The sequence below is a fragment of the Triticum urartu genome, chromosome 5A, assembly GCF_056163025.1.
Source record: "Triticum urartu cultivar PI428250 chromosome 5A, HENAU_Tu73, whole genome shotgun sequence".
Lineage (NCBI taxonomy): Eukaryota > Viridiplantae > Streptophyta > Magnoliopsida > Poales > Poaceae > Triticum > Triticum urartu.
Window position 1 is genome coordinate 560,872,767 of NC_141877.1, and position 21,474 is coordinate 560,894,240.

Below are 21,474 nucleotides of genomic sequence, written 5' to 3' on the forward strand. Positions count from 1 at the left end.
GGCAGTGAGGCCCGAGTGACCAATGTTGCAACAGCGCCCGTGTTGAGGCAGCCGACGAGCCTGGCACAGCCGTCCCGATGCAGCCGTGGATGAGGCCGGCGAGGTAGACCACAGGGCCGCCGTGCAGATGCGGCGGAGGCGGGTGACGTGGATCGATTGGCGGGCTGGCGCGTGAGCGGCGGCTATGATTGGCTGCCGCATGGCGCGAGGCCATCGGGTGGAGGTGATGCACGTGTCCCGGTCGGAGAGGGCAGAGACGGTCGGCGTAGATCAACGGGCAGACCGGCGCGCAGACGACGACTATGAGGGGCCGCCTGTTGCACGAGGCCGCCATGTAGGTGAAGGAGCCAGCCGGTCATGACAGTTTCGGAGTAGAGGCGCACGGGGTCGACGGCTGCGGCGGGCGACGCAAACCGATCAAGCATAGATCGGAAAACCAAAAAGAAAACGCAGATCAAGATGAGCGGTGGGAGAGAGAAAAACCAGGAGCAAGGGCTCAGGAAGAAGACTCTCTAGGGCAGCCGATCAACACGACCGACGGACGAACCCTAGGCACGGGAGACGCGGCCCCCGGCGGCGGTCATGAAGGCCGACCGCCCCGGAGGCGGCGCGCGGGCACGGAAGTGGCGGCGACGGCTAAGGTTTAGAACCCAGAAACTGATATCATGTTATAAGGGAGAGAGGAGTTTGGTGGAATTGTTCATTGTATTACTTGAGCCTCGTGAGCATATACATAAGAATACAATGATCAACTTGAAGTATAAGACAAGGTAGGACAAAATCCTAGTCTGTCCTATACTTTCTCATAATCTTATACTCAACATACCATGACGAACAACTACATGGTGCATGCAACTTTTGGATATGAGAAGTTCATCAAAAGGGAGGAACTGGAGAAATCAGAGCATCTCAAGGACGATTCCTTCGATGTCAAGGTCGATGTCACTACAATCATGAGCGAGTTCCAGGCGCAAGAAACACCATGCATAGTGATCCCACCGTCTCGTTAGAAATATGTTGTGCTCTATCACTATTTCTCTATGCTTTTTTATGGTGCCGTTCACAATCGCATATGCGAGGCTAGGTGGTAGGGATCGCATGTCGTTAATGATTGCTTGTAGGCAAGAGAAAGCAACGGATGAGCTCCTCGCTCCCGCGACCTCTCTTCGCCGCCGGGCGATCCCTCGCCGCCTCTGCCCTACGAAGCGCCCGCCTCCCCTCCCTGCCTCCTTGGGAGCCTCTCCGACCTCCTGCCCGGGGAGGCGTGCTCGCCGCTCTCCCTCCCCTGGCGTGTCCAAGGCGTGCCCCGGGCCAGCGACACCATTGTCGCTGTCTCGCCCCCTGCGCCGTCCAAGCCCTGCTGCAACCCCGCGCCGCCTCCCGGCAATGATGACCTCGAGGCCCTGTTGCGAGGATTCCGGCTGGGGAAACCCGGCCAGGTTGCCTTCAAAAAACCAGGTGCGGCGTTCCTCGACTTCGTTCTTCTCAACTTTTACACCATGGTAGCCTCGCCCCTCGCTCGTTTATTCCCGACTAGCTCTTGCCGCTTCTGGATCACTCCAGCTGTGCCCTCCTCCCGGGTCAATGTGTTCTTCATTAAAAACGCGCTTAACTTCCTTCTCACGGATGCCCCGGACTGCTTCTCCATCCTCGCGGATGGCCCGGACTGCTTTTGCTCCCTGGCCGCCTCGCTGGCCGTCGCCAATTTCGTGGTCGCCACGGCGCGTCTGCGCCTTGGTAGGACAGAGCTCATCCTCCATCACCGTCGGCGGGAAGCAGTGGATGGTGCCGCGCGTGCTAGGGTGCATGCGTGCCACGCAATCCCCAGTGCCCCGGAAGCGGCGGCGCGTGCCCTGGTTCCCGCCCGTATCCCTGCATGCATGCATGCAATCAATCCCACCCCCTCCCCTCCTGTCAGCCTGCCCTGCAACCCGTGGCCCTCCCCCGCGCGTGCCTGCTTTTTTGGACGGCTCGGCGCCCCACCCGCGTGTGACTGCTGACACGCATCCCTCCCTCCCGTTCGGCTTATCACTGGCCCCAGATGCAACATGCGCGGTGCCACCATACCCCTGCGCTCTGCTCCGTCTTCTCCTACCTCGCCTCTTTCCCTCGCTCGTCCTCTGCAGACCCCCGACCCGTCCATCGAAGGCGCGAATCCCGCCCCCCTCCCTCCCTCCCTGCGGGAATCCGGGTGCAGCGTGATGCGTCCTGCGGCGCCACACCTCCATCCCCCGTTTCGCTGGCGCCCTCTGCTGCAAGCGGCGCCCCCATCCCGCCCCGGTCCTATAAGGAAGCTCTGCTCTCCCCGTCTCCACCTCCACCCAACAAACGGCGCCTCCTTGCCTTCTTGCCATCCCCGGTCAAGACTCTGTGCCACAAGTGCTACTCCTCGCGCCACCTTGTCCGTGACTGCCGAGACCCCGTCCGCTGCCGGGACTATGGTCGCTCCGACCACATTAGCTCGCAATGTATGTTTGATCCTTTGGTCCTCATTCCTCCTTCTCCTACCTCGCCCTCCCTTCCTGTCTCACCGCTCCCTCTGTCGCCTTGCAGGCTTTCCGACACGCTTAGCCGGTCCCCGTCCCGCTCCCGCTCCACCTCCCCCGCTCGCACCCCGCCCCGGGAGCACTGGATGATGTGGTACTACCGCGAGGTCGAAGCCGAGCACATCGTGCCCTTCTTCTCGCGTCCGCCGATGCCTTTTCCCCGTGGCGCTCCTCCGTCCTCCAGTGCCGCCTCGAGGGAGGCCACTGCTGAGCCTGCAGCCGGGGGTGGCCACACCTCCGCTCCCGGCAGCTCTCGGGGCAGTCAAGCGGGGGGCGGCCGTTGCCGTCCGGAGTATGCGGAGTGCTTCATGCCGCTGGTGGCGGACATGTCGCACCCCCGGCGCTTCGCCTATGCGCTTATCGACCCGCCATCGCATTGCCCGGCGGACCTCCTTTGCCGTGCGTTCGAGCAGCGGGCCGGCAACCCCTCCGTTTGGTTGGCCGCCTCCCACTACGGCGCCATGATGGTGATCTTCTCGTCGGAGCATGCCCGTGAGCTCGCCCTACGCGAGTTCTTCCCCCTCCCCTTCGACGGCCACATCATCATGCTCGAGCGCCCAGAGAACGGCGAGAACTATTTCGGCTGGGAGTACACCTGCTTCGCCCAGCTCTCCGCCACCGGCTTCCCCCTCGAGCACTGGCATGAGGGTGGCATCCGCAACGCCTTGCGCTCCATCGGCAACGTGTGCTGCATCGACCCCCACTGCCTCAACGACCTCGACTTCTCTGCGGTGCGCCTCGTCATCCGCTTGGAGCACGCGGATGACGTGCCGCATGCACTCCTCCTCCGCAACTTCGATGGTGACCTGTCCACGGACGTTGCCATCCGTCGTGTCCGCTCCTGGACTGTGGATGAAGATGGCTCCTCTGTCTCCTCCCACCACTTCGAGCCTGCCGATGGCTCTCCACCTCCCTCACCGCGTGTGCGTCGCTCCACGGCCATGGACGACATCGACACAGAGAGCCTGTGCGGGTTTGGCTCCCTCTCCTTCGCTACGGCTCCTGCAGCCTCGGCGCCTCCCGCTGGCTACCCCGACGCTGCCGATAGCACCAGCGTGGCCCGCCTCCGGCGCGAAATCGGGCGTCGCCTCTCTTTCCTCCTCTCGGAGCTCTTCCCCACGCGCTGGTGCTCCCTCTTCCCGCCTGCTACTCCCCTTGTCGTGGAGGAGGGGCCCGCGTCTGGTGCCGTCTCTGACTCCTTGCTCTATTCTGTCGTGGTCTCCATGGCTACTTCCGAGGAGGGTGTCCCTATGCTGCATCCCTCCCCGCTCATGTAGCCTTCCGACCTCCGCAACGACGAGCATGAGCATGCAGCGTGCAAGCGCTGTGGCCTCCGCAAGCGCTCCGTTGACTCGTCGTTCACTGCCGGGCGCCGCAGCCTCCGCCTCGCCGGGAAGGAGCCGGTCGGCTACGTGAAGATGCTTGAGCGGGTCAAGGCGTCTCGGTTTGACTCCTCCAAGGGGTCTCCCTATCTCCGCGCTGCGATCAGGGCGGCCGGCATCGACGCTGATGACGGCGCTGCTACGCCTCTCCCGCTCCGTCTGCTTCAAGACCTGGGGGCATCGTGCGGTGTTGACCTTGACGCTCTGGCGGCTGGGGCCCGCGCTGAGGTGGCTTCCCATGCGCCATGAGCGACATGCATCCTCTTGGCCCCCCCCGCTCCCAATCTCTGCCATCTCTGTCATCGGGCCACTGCATGTCCTTGCCTCCCCTCCCCATGTTTTAGTTACGTAGGCTTGATCTCATGCTCCCGTCCGTGGGCCCCATTGTGGGGTTGCCGGAGTACTATATCCTTTAATGTTTTTTCTTTTCCCCCCGTGGGGTTTGTAATGGCCTTAGGCCCACTTGTTCTTCTTATCAATCCTGCGTATTTCCTTTTGTTGTCTGCTGTTTGGAGCCTCTCAGATGCCCATGACTAGTACCTTCTCTCTGTGTACGTGGAATGTGCGTGGGCTTGGGAATGCATGCAAGTGTCGTGATGTACGTGCAGATTTCGAGGCCATGCATCCAGCTCTCCTTGGGATCCAGGAGACGAAACTTGACTCCCCCCTACAAGAAAAACCGACTCGTTCCTCCCTCCCTCGCTCCGCTCGCTCCTCCTGGTTGACTCTTGTGGGGCGTCCGGTGGCCTTTGCACAGTTTGGGATGACCGCATCTTCTCTCTCGTGCACGACATCTCCTCTACTCGTGCCCTCTTGGTTGATCTCCTCCTTTGCTACGATAACACCCTGATCCGTGTTACGAATATCTATGCGCCCTGCGACCATGCTTCCAAGGCTGGCTTCCTCGCCGAGCTGGCCAACCATGCCCCTAGCGACTCCACTCCATGGTGCCTTCTTGGCGACTTCAACCTTACCCGCTCCCCCGAGGATCGCAACAACTCTAACTTTTGTCGTTCTGAAGCAGGTCTGTTCAATAATTACATCAATGCGCTCTCCCTCATTGACCTCCCTCTACGTGACCGCCTCTTTACCTGGTCTAACTGCCAGTCGTCTCCCATTCTTGCTCGCCTCGACCGGGTCCTGATCAACGTGGCCTGGGATGCCAAGTTTCCAACCTCCACCCTCTCCTCTTTTGCACGCTCCACGTCCGATCACGTCCCCCTCCTCGCTGCTATCTCCTCCACCGCCCCAAAACCCGTATTTTTCATTACGAGAAATCCTGGGCCTTGCACCCCTCCTTTCGATCAGCGGTGGACGCTTCTTGGGCCTCTGCCTCGCGCCCCGACCCCACTGCTCGTTTGGTAGCTCGTCTTCGTCAGGTCCGGTTATGTTGTAAACAATGGACAAAACAGGTTGCGCCGGCGGCCCGCCGGGAGCAGGACTACCGGGTCCTCATCGGTTTCCTCGATCATATCGAGGAAAGGCGTCCTCTCTCTCACCTAGAAGTCTTCTTCGCTCTCTTACTATTGATGCCCTGCATGTCTCTATTAAGGAGCGGGTCGTTTACTGGAAACTTCGCGCTATATTTCGCTTTGCCTTTGAGGGGGATGAGAACACTGGTTTTTTCCATGCCTCTGCCTCCTCCTGATTCCGCAAAAACTGCATCCCTGTCCTCTCGGTGGACGGGGTGGATCTTTTCTCGCACGACGACAAAGCCTCTGCTCTTCGGAGCTTCTATAAGGAGCTTTTGGGGATCACCTCCACCTGCAGCTGGGGGTTCTCTCTTTCTGCTCTCTACCCAGATGCGAACCCTCTCGCCGCTGATGTGTCAGCCCCCTTCACGTCTGATGAGATCCGTCAGGCCTTCCTCGCCATGAACCGCCTCTCCAGTCCGGGCCCCGATGGGTTCGGCCCCTCGTTCTTTGTCTCTTTTTGGGACACTGTCGTTGCTGACGTCGAAGGGGTTTTTCACGATTTCCATGCGGGGACCCTTGACCTCTCTCACATTAACAGAGCCTTCCTTGTCCTCCTTCCCAAGTTTGAGGCCGCCCGCTCTCCTTCGGACTTCCGTCCCATCTCCCTCCAAAACTGCATTATGAAAGCCATCACCAAAGCGTTGTGCTCTCGGTTGCAAAAATACATTCACTCGCTTGTTGACCCAGACCAGACTGGCTTTCTTCCTGGCCGGCGCATCTCGGAAAATATTGTCTACTCTACCGACCTCCTTCGCACATGTCACAACCGGAAAGCCCCCACCGTTGTTTTGAAAATTGATTTCCGGAAAGCCTTCAACTCGGTTAACTGGTCCAGCCTTCTTACCATCCTTTCCGTTCGGGGCTTCGACTCGAGATGGTGTGGTTGGATCCGTGATATCCATACCACTGGTCACACCTCGATTCTTTTGAACAATGTCCCCGGAGACTGGATCCTCTGTCGTAATGGCCTTCACCAGGGTGACGCCCTCTCCCCGTATCTTTTCATCATCGTTGCTGATGTGCTTCAACATCTTATTCACGATGCTTGGTCGAAGGGTCGGCTCGCCCACCCCGTTTCCCCCTCCCTTCCATGCCCTGTCCTGCAATACGCTGACGACACTCTTATCCTTTGCCGCGCAGACATCCCCTCCGTTACACACCTCAAAAACATCCTGGATGCTTTCGCCCTTGCCACCGGCCTTGCTATTAACTTCCACAAGTCTGGGTTTATTCCCATGCACTGTAGCCCCGACATGCCTTCTACCATGGCATCCATTCTTGGCTGCCCTATCTCCTCCTTCCCCCAACCGTACCTTGGCCTCCCCTTGTCCCCGCTTAAACTCCCCTTATCTGCTTATGACCCCCTCATCCGCTCGTTCGACCGGTACCTCTCTGGTTGGCGAGCCCTCCTTCTCTCGTCCGACGGTAGGATGGTCCTTTGTAACGCTGTCCTTAATAACCTGTCTACTTACTTTATGTGCTCCTACTTGCTACCTTCTGGTGTGGTTGAGATGATCGATCGTAGGCGCCGTGCCTTTTTTTGGACCGGCAAGGATACTTGCTCCGGGGCCCGCTGTCTAATTGCTTGGGATAAGGTGTGTGCAGATGTGCAGGAGGGAGGCTTCGGGGTTCGTGATCTTCGTCGCCAGAACAATTGTCTTCTACTCAACTTCGTTCACAAGCTTCATCAGCCGGACTGCCCGCCATGGAAGAGTTGGTTCCTCAACAACATCAGGGGAGACGTTGGCGACCGCTCTTCTGCGCCGTCATTTCTTGAGATCATCATTCGCCAGGGCCTCCCGACGTACAGGGCTATCACCCGGATTGAGCTCCGGGATGGGCGATCCATCTCCTTCTGGCACGACAGGTGGCGGCCCGGCGGCTCTCTCTGCTTCTACTATGCGGCCCTCTTCTCCCACTCCACGCGGCATAATGCCTCAGTGGCGGCGGTTGCCGCCGAAGGGCTGCATCTCCAGCCGCGCCTTTCCTCCGTCGCTGCCGCCCAGCTGGTGGAGGTGCAGGCTCTCATTCGCGACCTCGTGCTGGTCGACGCCCCGGACTGCAGGTTCATGGCGTGGGGGGAGCGCCTCGAGTTCAGCTCGCGTGCGGTGTTTCATCTCCTTTCCCCGCGCGGGGTTCTCTGCCAGACCTCCATCGACATTTGGAGCTCCCGTCTCCCTCGGAAGCTCAAGATCTTCGCATGTCTGCTGACCCGTGATCGCCTCAGCATCAGGCAGAACCTCTTCGCGAAGAGTTGCGCCCCCTCCAGCACATGTGCCTCCTGCACAGGCGAGGAGTCCACAGCTCATATCTTCGCTCTCTGCAGTCGGGCGGCCTCCACTTGGGACCGGCTGGGGATGGGCCCCTTCCTCACGATTAGGGGAATTCTTGACTCTACGCCGCCAGATGTTTCCATGACGGCGGCCTGGAGAGACAGCCTCTATGTGCTTCTTTGGCAGATTTGGAAGGCTCGCAACAACGCCACCTTCAACGCCATCGGGAGCAACGCCGGCGACATTCTCAGTAAGGCGGCTGACAATCTCTTGCTCTGGAGCCGCCGCTTCGATGCTCCCTCCCGGGATCGTCTCCTCACGATCCGCCTTTTTTTCCTCTCGGTTCTTTAGCCTCCCCCCCCCTCTTTTTTTTTGTTTTCTCGCTTCTTAGCTTGTAGTTTTTTTATCCGTTCGATGAAAAACGATGTATGACTGCCAAGTCCTCCGAGTAATATATAACAACCGGTGGGGCGTGTGCCCCCCCCCCCTCCCATAATTCTCGAAAAAAAGGTGGTAGGGATCTTCTATACTGCATTTTCAAAGAGTCTGCGTCTTATACAGTTTTAAGATTCCTAGTAGATAGAGTCCAGATCAAACTACCAATCACGATATAATTTGTTCGTTAGCGGATGCTATCCATCGAGTCCCCGAAGCACACGCTTGTGAGCAACGCCTCATAATAGAGTATAAATTCCTCTAATTATGTAGATCAACATTAGGGCTGTAATCTAATTACACGATCTAGTTTCTTCCAATTATCAGTGTGCCCGGGTAGTCTTTCCAATATATAAAGCATATTGTATTCCAACGATAACTGACCAGCTTCCCTAAGCATGCAACACCTAAGTACATTCCAGCAATAATAATTCCATGCACAAAACACATGTATAATTCCATATGAGGTATTCCGAATATTAATGATAATAAGTATTTGAATATAGTTGCGGGACATATAATCCCAACATCTCCCACTTGTCGAAAACGATCATTCAAGAATTCATAAACTCATAGCCTGGACATGCTTACCAAATACCACCTGACTAAGTGACTTAGTCAAAGGATCAGCAACCATATCAGTACTAGGTAGAAACTCTAAAGAAACTGACTTAAGTATATTAATTACGTCACGTATATAGTGATACCTTCCCTCAATATATTTGATCTTGCTGTTGAACTTGGGATATCTGGAAACCTTTATTACAACCTGATTATCACAATACACCACCACTGGTTTGCTAGCACTTTCAACAATCTTCAAAGTCGAAAGATATTCCTTCAGCCACACCGCCTCCTTCATAGCTTCTGACACAGCAATAAACTCCGCCTCCATGGAAGATAACACCACCGAATATTGCTTCTTACTACGCCAAGATATAGCGCCACCAGCTAATGTAAATAGATACCCAGACGTAGACTTCCGGTCGTCCAAATCACCCTGCCAATCAGCATCAGTATAGCCCTACAGCTGTAGATCCTTTTGGTTAAAACAAAGTGAATAATCCAGTGTTGGTTGAACATAATAAAGAGCATGTTTAATTTGATTCCACTGCCCAATTCCTAGATTCATTTGATATCTACTGAACATTCCAACAGTATAGCAGAAATCAAGGCGTGTGAATAACATGGCATGCATCAAAGATCCCAAGGCAGAAGCATATGGAGTCTTTCCATTCTCTTCTTTTCATCGGGAGTTATAGGATACATCCCCTCACTGAGTTTAATTCCTACAGCCATGGGCACTGAAGCAGGCTTGCAGTTTTCCATAGATAAACTTTTAAGAACAGATTTTAGATAATTCCTTTGAGACAAAACCATAGTTCCTTTATTCCGATCTCTAAGTATTTCCACTCCTAGAACATAGGAAGTGTTTCCCATATCTTTCATTTCAAATGTAGAAGATAACCAAGTTTTATCTTCTATCAACATTTCCTTACTACTAGAAGCAATAAGTATATCATCAACATACAGTGACAAGAGTGTAAAATTTCCTCCCACTAATTTAAAATAAATGCAATGATCTTCTTCCATCATAGAAAACCCATATGATGTGATAGCATCATCAAACAAGATATTCCATTGCCGCGAAGCTTGCCTAACCCATAAATGGATCTATTTAGCTTACACACATTTCCTTGATTTTTCCTTTTCAATAAAACCATCAGGTTGAGACATATAAATTTCTTCCTTCAAATGACCATTCAAGAAGGCAATTTTAACATCCATTTGATGAAGTTCCAGATCAAAATAAGCAGTCAGCGCAGCAATAATACGAATAGAAGTAAATTTGGCTACAGAGGAAAAAGTTTCCACAAAGTCAACTCCTTCCCTTTGTGTGTACCCTTTAGCAACCAACCTAGCTTTGTATTTTTCAACATTACCAAGCATTTAGTTTTCTTTTAAAAATCCACTTTGATCCAATTGCCTTCCGGTCATTAGGTAGATCAACCAATTCCCAAACTTTATTATTTTCCATGGAGTTTAGTTCCTCATGCATGGCTTCCATCCATAACTTTGATTCTGAACAAGACATGGCATGTTTAAAAGATTTTGGTTCTTCCTCTAAACTAGAAGTTTTAGAGTATACTTCCCCCATAAATACATAATAATAATCATCAAGGTATGATGGGGCTGCTATATTCCTCCCACTTCTCCTAGGTAAACTAGGTATATGAGTCTCAACATTTGCGTTGCCATTAGCTTGGTTTTCCTGATTGTTAATTAGAGTCAGTTTCAACACTAGTATCTAAGGGGGTTGTCAATAATTCCACTCTCGCACGTTTGGCACGGCGAGGTGTATCTTGATCTAGAAAAACGGCATCTCTACTTTCAATTAACATCTTCTTCTCTGATTCATTAAATCTATAGCCATTAGAACCAGAAGCATATCCAATAAATATTCCTGGAAAATTCTTTGGTTCCAGTTTTGTTCTTAGTTGACTAGGTACTCTAATCTGTGCATTGCATCCCCACACTGCTAAGTTCAACAATATAGGTTTCCTCCCTTTCCATAATTCATGAGTAGAACTAACATATTTAGAAGGCGAATGATTAAGCAAATAAACAGCAGTATGAAGAGCCTCTCTCCAAAAATATAAAGGAAGATCAGAATATGCCATCATAGACCTAACCATGTCCATTAAAGTTCTATTCCTCCTTTCAGCTACGCCATTTTGCTAAGGAATATAAGGTAAGGTATAATGATGAACAATTCCATTTTCCTTGCAAAACTCATCTAATATTCCTGATGTGTATTCACCACCACGATCAGTTCTAAGCACCTTGATCTTTTTGTTCAACTGATTTTCTACCTCAGCTTTAAATACCTTGAACATGTCAAAACCTTTTGACTTATGCTTAATTAAGTAAACATAGCCGTATCTAGAGAAATCATCTATAGAAGTAATGAAATAGACCTTTTGTCCAAATGTAGGTACAAACATCTCGCCACAAATATTTGAATGAACAATAGCAAGTGGTTCAGTAGACCTTGACGCTTTAGGAAAAGGCGCCCTGGTCATTTTTCCTACAACACATGCCTCGCAAATGTCGTAGTCTTCCCACTTGAAGTTTAAAATTCCAGAACTAATTAGCCTTTTAATTCTGTTCTTTGAGATATACCCAAGCGAAGATGCCAGAGGTATGACTCTGAACAATTATTGTTCCCATCTATATTCCTCACTACCGAGTTCTGTTCAGTCACCATACAATCCATCCTATCGATGTCCATAAAATCCTCAATATAGTATAGACCGTCAAATCTATTTCCTCATTGAACTAAATTTCCATTCATCAGTATTTTAACTCTGCCATCTCCAAATAAGACCTTAAAACCAATAGATTCCAGTCTAGAAACAGAGATTAAATTCTTTGTCATGCTAGGGGAATAGGCCGTGTCTTTCAAAATTAATTTCCTCCACCAGGGAGTTTGAGTGTATAATCACCAATGCCCAAAATATCAGCTTTTGCAGTTGTTCCTAGATAAATAAATATAGTTCCTTTTGGTATGGATTTAAAAAAAAGTGAAACCAACACTATTCCTTGCAATATGCAAAGTGTAACCAGAGTCTACTACCCATCAAGTAGTAAACAATGATTCAGAACAAGCAAATAGATTATACGTACCATCAAGAGAAGAAATATCCTTCTTGTTGCCCTGATGCTTGTCATGGTGCTGCTTCTTAGACTTGGCATCTTGTTTATAAGGTTTCTTATTCTTGCACTCAGTTCTAAATTGCCCATACTCTCCACAACCATGACATCTAAATTTCCTCTTATCAAAATTAGAGTTTGGACCTCTTCCATTATGATCATCCCAGTTTCTCTTCGTGTTGATTTTGTCCCTCAAATCACCTCCTTGATGCTTCTTCTGCCAACGCCTCCTATCTTCACCAAGGTGCAACTCCTGATGATGTGAGTGTCTCTCTTTCCCTAGTGAAGTTTTCCTATCTTCTTCCATGAGCAAATGATGCCTCAAATTGCGCATGTTCAGTCATCTTTCAAAGTGACAGAATGATATTTTAAATTGTTCCCAAGTGTGCGGAAGTGAGTTCAGAGCCACCATTACTTGCACCTCCTCAGAAATGGGATAGCCAGCATTTTTCAGTTCCTCATTCAGCACACACAACTTGTTTAAGTGCTCATTTACATAAGTATTATATGCCATCTTAGATGTCAAGAACACATAATCCCAACACGTCTGACATGCACCGGCACTTCGGGGATCTCCTGTCAAGCAAAGAAGGTGTCGATGTTGAATTCCTTGTCGGCGGGGAGAAGTTCCGGGCGCACCGGTCGGTGCTTGCAGCGCGCTCTCCAGTTATCAGAGCTGAGTTCTTTGGTTCGATGAAGGGGAGCACAACCAAAAATGCCATACACATAGATGACATGGAGGCAGAGGTGTTCAGCAATTTGCTCACTTTCATCTACACTGATGATGTAATGCCTGATACGAATCAAGCAGATGAGTATGCCATGGCTCAGCATTTGCTTGTCGCAGCAGATAGGTATAGTTTGGAGAGGCTCAGGCCGATCTGTGAAGATAAGCTGTGCAATTGTATCGATACAAGCTCTGTGGCCACCATATTAGCACTGGCAGAGCAGCACCACTGCCATGGGCTTAAGAAGGCATGCCTGTTGTTCCTAGGCTCGTCGACGAATCTGAATGCGGTCATGGAGTCCAAGGGATTTGAGTACTTAACCAAGACCTGCCCTGCTGTTCTGAAAGATCTCCTCATGTTCAAGTCTGTTACTGGATAGTTTGGGAGAAGAAAGTCAAGGGCATGGACACGAGGTTTCAGTGCACGCATGTCATTTGCAATCATATTTCTAGAAAGGTACTAAAGACTGCATGGTATCTGATACTCGTATTAGTAGTATTACTTGTATCTTTTTCTCACAAACGCAATGTAGTACCTCGGTCTCTTTTTTGTTTGGCCACTGTGTCATTTGTGGAGAATCTTCAACGGCATGACAACCATGTGCAAAGCAAGAACTATTTGTGCTAATTAGATGAAACTTCAGAAGTTCCTTTTATTTGTTTTTGTTGCTTTCTTGAGTTGCAATGTTTTTATAGTACTGCCTTCTGATATCTGTTCAGGCAAACTCTGTTCACTACTTAGCAGGCTCGCATAAACTATGGTTCTTGTTGAAATGCTGGATTGTGGTTCTGGAAACTACTGTTTATACAGCGAGAAGTTTGTGGCTTCATAACTGAGGTTAAGTTTGACAGTGCTCGGCAGGTTTATGCCGACCTGATCAAATATGTTGAAATAAAAACTATTCTGCCAGAGACCATGAGTTACTTCAAAGATCAATTTGTCTAATTCACATCTAGATGTTTTTTAAGAATGTCACATCTAAGCTCCCACAAATATATAATGCAGCAACAAAAAAGAAAAAAACTAGAACAAAAAAAAATAGACCACAAACATAGTGGACAACAGTTTAGATGTGACATAGTTAAATAGGTGAGCAACAACGGAAATGAGAGAGAGAGAGAGAGAAAATCTGAATAGCTGGCTGCCGTTCCCGGGAGGGAACGTTGCAACCCAACTGCCCGCAGCCCTAATGCATGCCATCAGAAAAATAAAAGGATTTGGCATTGTATATAACATGAAATTGCTAAGAAAAAACCAACAAAAACAAATACAGGGGTCCAAAAAATGCAGACAAAAGAAAGAAATATTTTAAATAGCGGGCTATGGAAAATAGCGGTAGGTCTCCAAATCAGCTATAGCGGAATTATAGCGGGTTAAAGCGGACTATAGCAAGCTATTTGTGAAGGCAACCATTTAGCGGCACCTTGCTGAAAAGGCTATAGCGGAGCTATAGCCGGCTATTTAAAACTATGAAGATCTTACATGGCAAATTTGCATATTAATTAAAAGGAGACGTACAAGGAATTTGCCATGCTTTATATTTTTATTCTCAAAAAGTATTCGTCGGGTTTCAAAAAATAAAATTATGGCTGTAGTTTGTAGTGATGATTTCTGACATAGTAGTGGGCTAGTGGCTGCTAAGGTAGCTTATTAATGTTCTGAAGTTTGGTCCCATTCCGTTTTGTTGTTGTTGCAGATTTGTAACCAGAAGCTGTTTTGTTCTGTCTTATATCTGAAGCTCTTTGTTTTCGAATTAAGGATCATATAGTCATTCTAGAAAAAGATCATATAGTCGCCAATCTCATAAAATTGATAAAACAAGAGTACATCCAAAGTAAAAGGGTTCAGCTGTTTACTTGCCAAGACGTCAGTGCCTGTGCAGAAGTTCATTTCAGATAATCTTGTGATTGTAATAAACACATCGCTTTGTAGTTTGAATGTTAATTGGCTCATTACATGTTCAAAATTCTTGTATAATACTTCCTCCATTCCATATCAGTTGATGCTGAAACGGATGTATCATGCATTGAAATACAACTACGTACATCAGCATCAACTAATATGGAACGGAGGGAGTAGAACTTAATTTCCCTTCGCTTCTTGCAGCTAGATGTTTCTTAGTTCTGGGACTGTCTGTCACTATGCTGGAATCTTTCACATGAACATACCTTACACTGGAACGATGACCATGGATATGTCTTCAAATGAGTGAATGACAGCACTTAGCAATAACGAGCTTTGCATAGTAATCGGCGATTATGAACAATTGTACGTAGCAGTTTGTGTTTCTCATGTGTCATGTGGTTCCTGTATTAACTACGTATCAGGGATAATGGGCTATGTGTCTTCATGTTTGTTCCTAGTGTTGCTTATGCTCTGCAAAGGATCTCACTGGGTTCTGAATAGTTGAAAATAACCGCATTACTCGCTTCCCTTAACTGTAAATTTGAGCTAGAGCATCAACTTTGTGGGTCATTGATCTACTCTGGGCCAAATTCAATAGTATATATAGTTTTCTCTTGAGGAAACTACGGCGCACAAAAGCCAGCATGAAACATTTTACATTTATCGGAGAAGACAGAAAACAGAGTTCTTTATAAGGTGAAAGAGAACAAAGAGAAAGGAGGTACAAGGCGGCACTACACAGCCGCCAAATTAAACATGAGTGGCAAGATTGGCGAACATAGTTTGAGCAGCAATTGGACCAAAGCATCAAAGTCATCATCGCAACAATGGAATACCACGGAGGTAAGCTCAATCATCGTTACAGCAAACCTTTGAATTGCGCGTCTTTGACAGATTTTTTTTTTGAGACGGAACAGTTGGACAGATCTCATAATGCAGAGATAAGATCATCTCCAGCCGCGCCCCCAACAAGGCCCTCAGGCGATTTTTCAGCCGCCGGCGCCAAAAAATCGATCCAGTCGCATCCCCAAAAGCCCTTTTTTCACCGGCTCGGGACAAAATTGGCGCCGGCGGACTCAGACCGAACCCGGCACGCTGGGGCGTGCTTGGGGGCGCCGACCGAACCATTTTTGGCGCGAAAATCGGCGGGCCCTCCTTGGCAGCGACTCGGCTCTTCTCGTCGCTTCGTCGTCCTCATCGCCTCGGTTCCCGCGGCGGAATCAATGCCAAAACTGCCGCGCGCTACCGCGCCGGTCAGCCTCCTCCATTAGTGCCTCACGGGCGGCGCAGTGAAGACGGGACGACGCGCGTCCCTTGCCCGCCACGCGTACACACGGCGCCGCCTATATAAGCCGACCCCTCCCGCACCGGTGAAGCACAGACTCTCCACCGCCGACGCCCCCGTTCCTCTCTCTCTTCTCGCCGTCTCCAGTTCACCCAATGGCCGAGCGCTTTCCAGGCGATGGCGCGGCGCCGAACGGCTTCGGCCGCCGACACCTTCACGAGGACGAAGCTCGGCTTCTCTATAAGGCCGAGTACCCGATCCCGCCGGTCATGCGGGTGCCCAGGGCTTGGAGGATCAGCGCCGGTGGGGTCCCGGTGCCACCGCCGCCCACCGGGGCAGCACGTCGTGCGGAGATCGCCCGTATCCGCGCCTCTCTGCCGCAGGCGGCGAGGGAAGGGCCGAGGTACGTCCCCGACAGCCCGATGTGGGAGCAGTACTTCCGTCGCCGCCACACCGAGCAGCTCGAGGCCACCAACGGCGTCGTGCCCTCCGGAAGGCTCAACTCCGACGGCCGCCGTCGATGGTGGGGCGTACCCGGCCGCACGCTGGAGGTCGTCCTCGAGTACATCGAGGGCGGCAACATGCCCAGGCTGGATTACCCCACTCCTCCCTCCTTCTCCCGCCGGCGGGGAGCTCGTGGACCCGGAGACGCATGGACCCGGCGTCCTCCTCGTCGTTTGTCTCTCCCTCCCTCCTCCCCGACAAGCCGGAGCCCCAGGACGCGTCGGCCAGCCAGCGCACCCGCAGCTCCGGCGTTCGCATCGCCGAGTCCTCCCCCACCTCTGCCCGGCTCGTCAGGCCAAAGGTGGAGCCCGGGCTCCCCACGGAGTACGTGGCCATAGTCTGGCGCGGCTTCTCCAACGAGGAGGCCCTAAAGTGGGCGCGGGATGACTACCTCCGCGACGAGATGGTCCGACAGCGCCGAGCCCTGGAGGAGATAGCTACCCGCCAGCGTGGGCGCGAGGACGAGAACGGCGTCGTGATCCTCGTCAGCGACGAGGACGAGGACGCCCCCGGACCGTCCAACCCGCCGCGCGTCGGAAACCCTAGGCAGGGAAGCAGCAAGGACGGCGGCCGCGGAGGAGGCGACGATGACGACAACGACGGCGGCGACTACACGAAGTTCTACAGGCTCCTCGGCATTTAGAGCTTCGCGGGCGCGGGCGGCGAGGAACGGCGAAGGCAAGGCGGGTCTAGTAGTGTTTTTTTCTTCTTTTGTAAAATATTTTAAATATATTATGAACCCGCTGAAATTTGGTTAAATTTGTGTCTTGTTTGTGCCGGATTTTGTTTTTCAAAAAAAAACATGGACGCGGCGACTGGGGAGCATCACGCTTCGAGCGCCCGGTTAGCGCCGGTACGCCTTCAGGCGGCGATTTTTAGCGTCTCCTGAGGGCCAAAGGCTGAAGATGCTCTAAGAACTATAGAGCCCACTATACAAAAAGGGAGGCCGTCCCAAAGATCTTAAACCATGCTGCAAGTGGTCACATTTGAGTGAAGAGCATGTCGGACCTGCAGCCAAAACTAAAAATTGACGGATGGTGAAGATGCTCAGAAGTTTTAGAAAGGGTGCAGAACGGACATGCGTCCATGGAGGCAGTCCTCTAGTGAAACTGCGCCGGTTAGTATGTAACCGGGGATGATGAACAAGAACTGTAAATACAAGAAGAAGAAATTTCCCACGATCATATGCTCTTGCATTAGGGAAATACCTTGGTCTTTGGCTACTCTAAATTGCCAATAAAAAAGAGGGCCTTTGGCTACTCTACAAAATATAAACTGTGCAGTATAGCACGTGTTTACTTGTTCGAGATGGCACGTTAGCTATCTCATCTCAAAAGAAGAAGATGGCACCGTCGGATCTGCATCGTACGTACGTACGCGGCCTGTGTCCGGAACGGACTGCAGTTGCCTTTTCCGTGTAGCCCTCGAGACAGCACCCACAACCCTCGCCGTCCCGTTATAAAATAAGACAGAACCTCGCCGTGACACCGTCTCACCGCGATCAGCCAAACTGAGCAAGCCATACACCATGTCGACCTCCTGGCATGCCAGCGGCAATGGTCTCCCCTCCGTTCCCGGCTCCGCTTCCTCCATCATCGCCGGCGCCGTGAGCGGCTACCACTTGCTGAAGATCGTCGGCTACTCGCGCACCAAGGAGCTCCCCAATGGCGAGTGGATCGACTGTTGCCCGTTCCAGGTGGGAGGCCGCACGTGGCATGTTCGCTACTATCCCAACGGGAACAAGAACGAAGATATCGATTACATATCCGTCTTTCTCGAATTCGATGGTACCGTCGCCGAGGCCGAGGCCGTGAAGGCACAAGCCAAGTTCAGCTTGCTCGACCAAGATGGGAATCCGGCACCGACCTATAGCTGGGGAACCGGCACCAGAAACTACTCCGTGGAAAAAACTTGGGGATTCAAACAGTACATCAAAAGGGATGAGTTGGAGAAATCAGAGCTTCTCAAGGACGATTCCTTCGCTGTCAAGGTCGATGTCACTGTCATGAGCGAGTTCCACGCACGGAAGACACCAACCATCGTGGTGCCACCGTCCGACATACACCGGCACCTCGGGGATCTCCTGTCGAGCAAGGCGGGCGTCGATGTCGAATTCCGGGTCGGCGGGGAGACATTCTCGGCACACCGTTTGGTGCTCGCGGCACGGTCTCCGGTCTTCAGAGCAGAGTTCTTTGGGAACATGAAGGAGAGCACCACCACTGAGCCCATATGTATAGATGCCATTGAGGCAGAGGTGTTCAAGGCTCTGCTTGCTTTCATGTACACAGATGCATTGCCTGATATGGATCAACAGGAGGAATCTGCCATGGCTCAGCATTTGCTGGTTGCAGCAGATAGGTATGATCTCGAGAGGCTGAAGCTGATTTGTGAAGATAAGTTGTGCAATCATATCGATACGAGCTCCGTGGCGACTATCTTGGCCTTGGCGGAGCAGCACCACTGCCACGAGCTTAAGGCGGCATGCTTGGTGTTCCTCAGCTCGCCAGTGAATCTGGATGGGGCCATGGAGTCTGAAGGTTTCCAGTTTTTAACCAAGAGCTGCCCTGGTGTTATTAAGGATCTTCTAATGTCCCACGTTGCTCCTAGTTTACTTGGGAAAAGAAAATCAAAGGCATGAACATGAGGTTAATTACAAGTCCTGCATGTGATTTGCAATCATCCGTCCAAAAAGTTCCTTTTTGTTTGGTCATTGTATCCTTCGGAGAAATATTAATGGTTCGACAAGCTATGTGCTAAGCAAGAACTGTATGTGCTAATTAGTGAACTGTTAGTTCAGAACTTGTAAGCATTTCAAATAGTTGAGCTTCACATTGTGCCACAATCGCTACTAGCATTGCGCTGCTTTCTGAGTTCATCCATCCCTTGTTCAGTACAGGACACTGCTTATTTATTTACCAGCTTCAGATAGACAATGCCTTGTTTAAATGCTGGGTTGTGATCAATTGAAAAGGCATTGGCCTTGTCCGGTTTTCAACTTTTTCTATGGCTGCAGTTTGAAGTTTTGAAGTTTGGTCTTAAGAATTTTATTGCAAGGTTATGATATCATATATTGTTGTTGTTGCAGATTTGTAACCAGAAGTTGTTTTGTTCTGTCTTATGTCTGAAGTTCTTTGTTTTTGAATTAAGGATCATATAGTCCCCAATCTCATAAAGTTGATAAAACAAGAGTACATCCAAAAGTAAAAGGGTTCAGCTGTTTACATTTTAAATTGCTTATGTCCACAAACCAGGGTATTATGAGGTTAATTCCATAGAGGGTATACAGATTTTCTTTTCAAATCCGGGGGCCGGGGTTTAATCAGGGCAGGCCCTGTGTTTTGGGAGGCCCTGGACGAACTCGATGACATGGGCCCCTATGTCGTAAGATCATATATATATGTATGTGTGCGTGTGATACTTAAACATATATATAAGAGTAATCTTTTAATCACACATCTTTAGTTTGAAATTTGACTATTATAATTATTGGACAATGCCATATTACGACAGAAATACTCAAAAGATAGCAAAACAAAACTAAAATGACATGATTACCTCAAAAAAGAAACAAATTCGACTCACTCCATTGACAACAATAATACTCCATTGCTTCAAAAAAGGTTTCTTCGGGCGTTTCTTGATGCAAAGTCATTAAGGGCACCATCAAGATCAACATCAGATGAGTTATCATCCAAAAAAGCTTCTTAGGCAACGTAGCATGCTGTGTCCTAAAATTATATAAAAGTAAAGAGTATATAAAGAATTAGAAATTTATAGATCGGATGATCGAAACCCTAGATATGGACATAGAATGACTAAAGATTAGGATGTTTGAATGTATACTATGTAGAAGAGTATACATAAAATTTTTGAAACTTCAGATGGATAGTTGAATACCTAGTAAAGAAACTACTCAAATTGAGGGATCGATGAATGGATCAAGAGTCGTGGATACGTACTGTCCTGAGTCCTGACGCTCACATACGTATAACGTATTAACCTATTGCCGGATGACCGGGTTGCCGGCACGGCCGCACAGCGCAACAACAGTCTGCCGGACTGCCGCGCGCAGCAGCGACAACGAGCGGCCAAGGTGCTTAGCGGCGGAGCGACGGGCCGACGATACGACGAAAGATGAACCGACGATTGAAGGCACAAGCCAGATCTTCCGATTGATTTGCTTCACATGTATACGCGTGCGCTGTGCGGCCGTCGTGGCTGATGCTTCGCTAATCTCTACCTAGCTACCTTTTTTTAACTTTCTACCTAGCTACCTGACGGGCCAAGCACATCTCATTTATTTTTCCACACAATTTTTTCCTTATCTATTTTTTTGCTTATACTCTATATGTATACACATCATGGGCCCCCCTTCGGCCTGGGCCCTGGGCCGCCGCCCCTCTGCCCATGCCCCAGGGCCGGCCCTGGGTTTAATGCATACAAAACTATTATTTCGAGACCAGTGCATGTATTCAAATTTCTTGTGTCTGTAGTCGGTACTCGCTAGTCATGATATTTTGACATAGTACATATATAGTAGTCACTCCCGAGCTAGGCAGTGTTCATATATGAAGCCAATACGAAGGTTAATCCTGAAGTTTGGCCTAAAGTATTTCCGCACAAGGCTACCATTTCCGAAAGCATTGCAAATTTTGTAACCCCAAGCTAGCTATTTTTTTCGTAATTTTTTATATATCCTTCATAGTTCTTCATACCACTAGTTATGGGGAAAATGTTTCTCTTCACAAAAAAGATAACAACAGTATGGTTTCTAAAGTCTGAATTACAGACAAGAATCCAGAATTGAAATAGAGTCATCGCAACCATGAAGTTCAGATTTAATAAGCCACAAGGCCCGTGGACGGAACAGGCCACCCAATAAGCCCACCCATATCCAACTTGCAATTTTACAACTCTCCAAACGATCATTCCCTAGAGTACAATCCTTTTTTTTTTTTGAAAATGGAGGACTGTCCGGTCTGTGCATCAGAACGATACATACATCCAACTTTATAAATAAGCAAATAGGTTCAACAAGGTCTTAAAGTCTGAAACAAAAGTAGGGGCAAGCTCACAAAGAGCCAAAGGGCCAAAAACAGAAAAGCCAAAAGGTCACAACCGGCTGGCATAAGAAAGATATGAAAACTAATTGCCTATCCTATTACATGACCGCCATCCAAACCGATTGAAGATATCCCGTGCTATCATCTCTCACCGGATAGACACA

The 21,474-nt window shown here is 50.0% G+C and overlaps 1 protein-coding gene and 2 pseudogenes across 1 annotated transcript in view; all 3 read left to right on the forward strand.

Annotated features, from left to right (window-relative positions):
- LOC147972869 (BTB/POZ and MATH domain-containing protein 2-like) overlaps positions 1–12,932 on the forward strand; it is a 38,494-nt gene extending 25,562 nt beyond the window's left edge. The window contains exons 2-3 of the mRNA XM_087524485.1: positions 809–1,000; positions 12,353–12,932. Coding sequence (XP_087380611.1) covers positions 809–1,000; positions 12,353–12,932 — 772 coding nt within the window. The remainder of the gene's footprint in view (positions 1–808; positions 1,001–12,352) is intronic.
- On the forward strand, positions 2,561–4,177 carry LOC147972870 (uncharacterized; annotated as a pseudogene).
- A 4,843-nt stretch (positions 12,933–17,775) lies between the features above and the next one.
- Positions 17,776–18,885, forward strand: LOC125507354 (BTB/POZ and MATH domain-containing protein 2 pseudogene; annotated as a pseudogene).
- Positions 18,886–21,474: the final 2,589 nt, after the last annotated feature.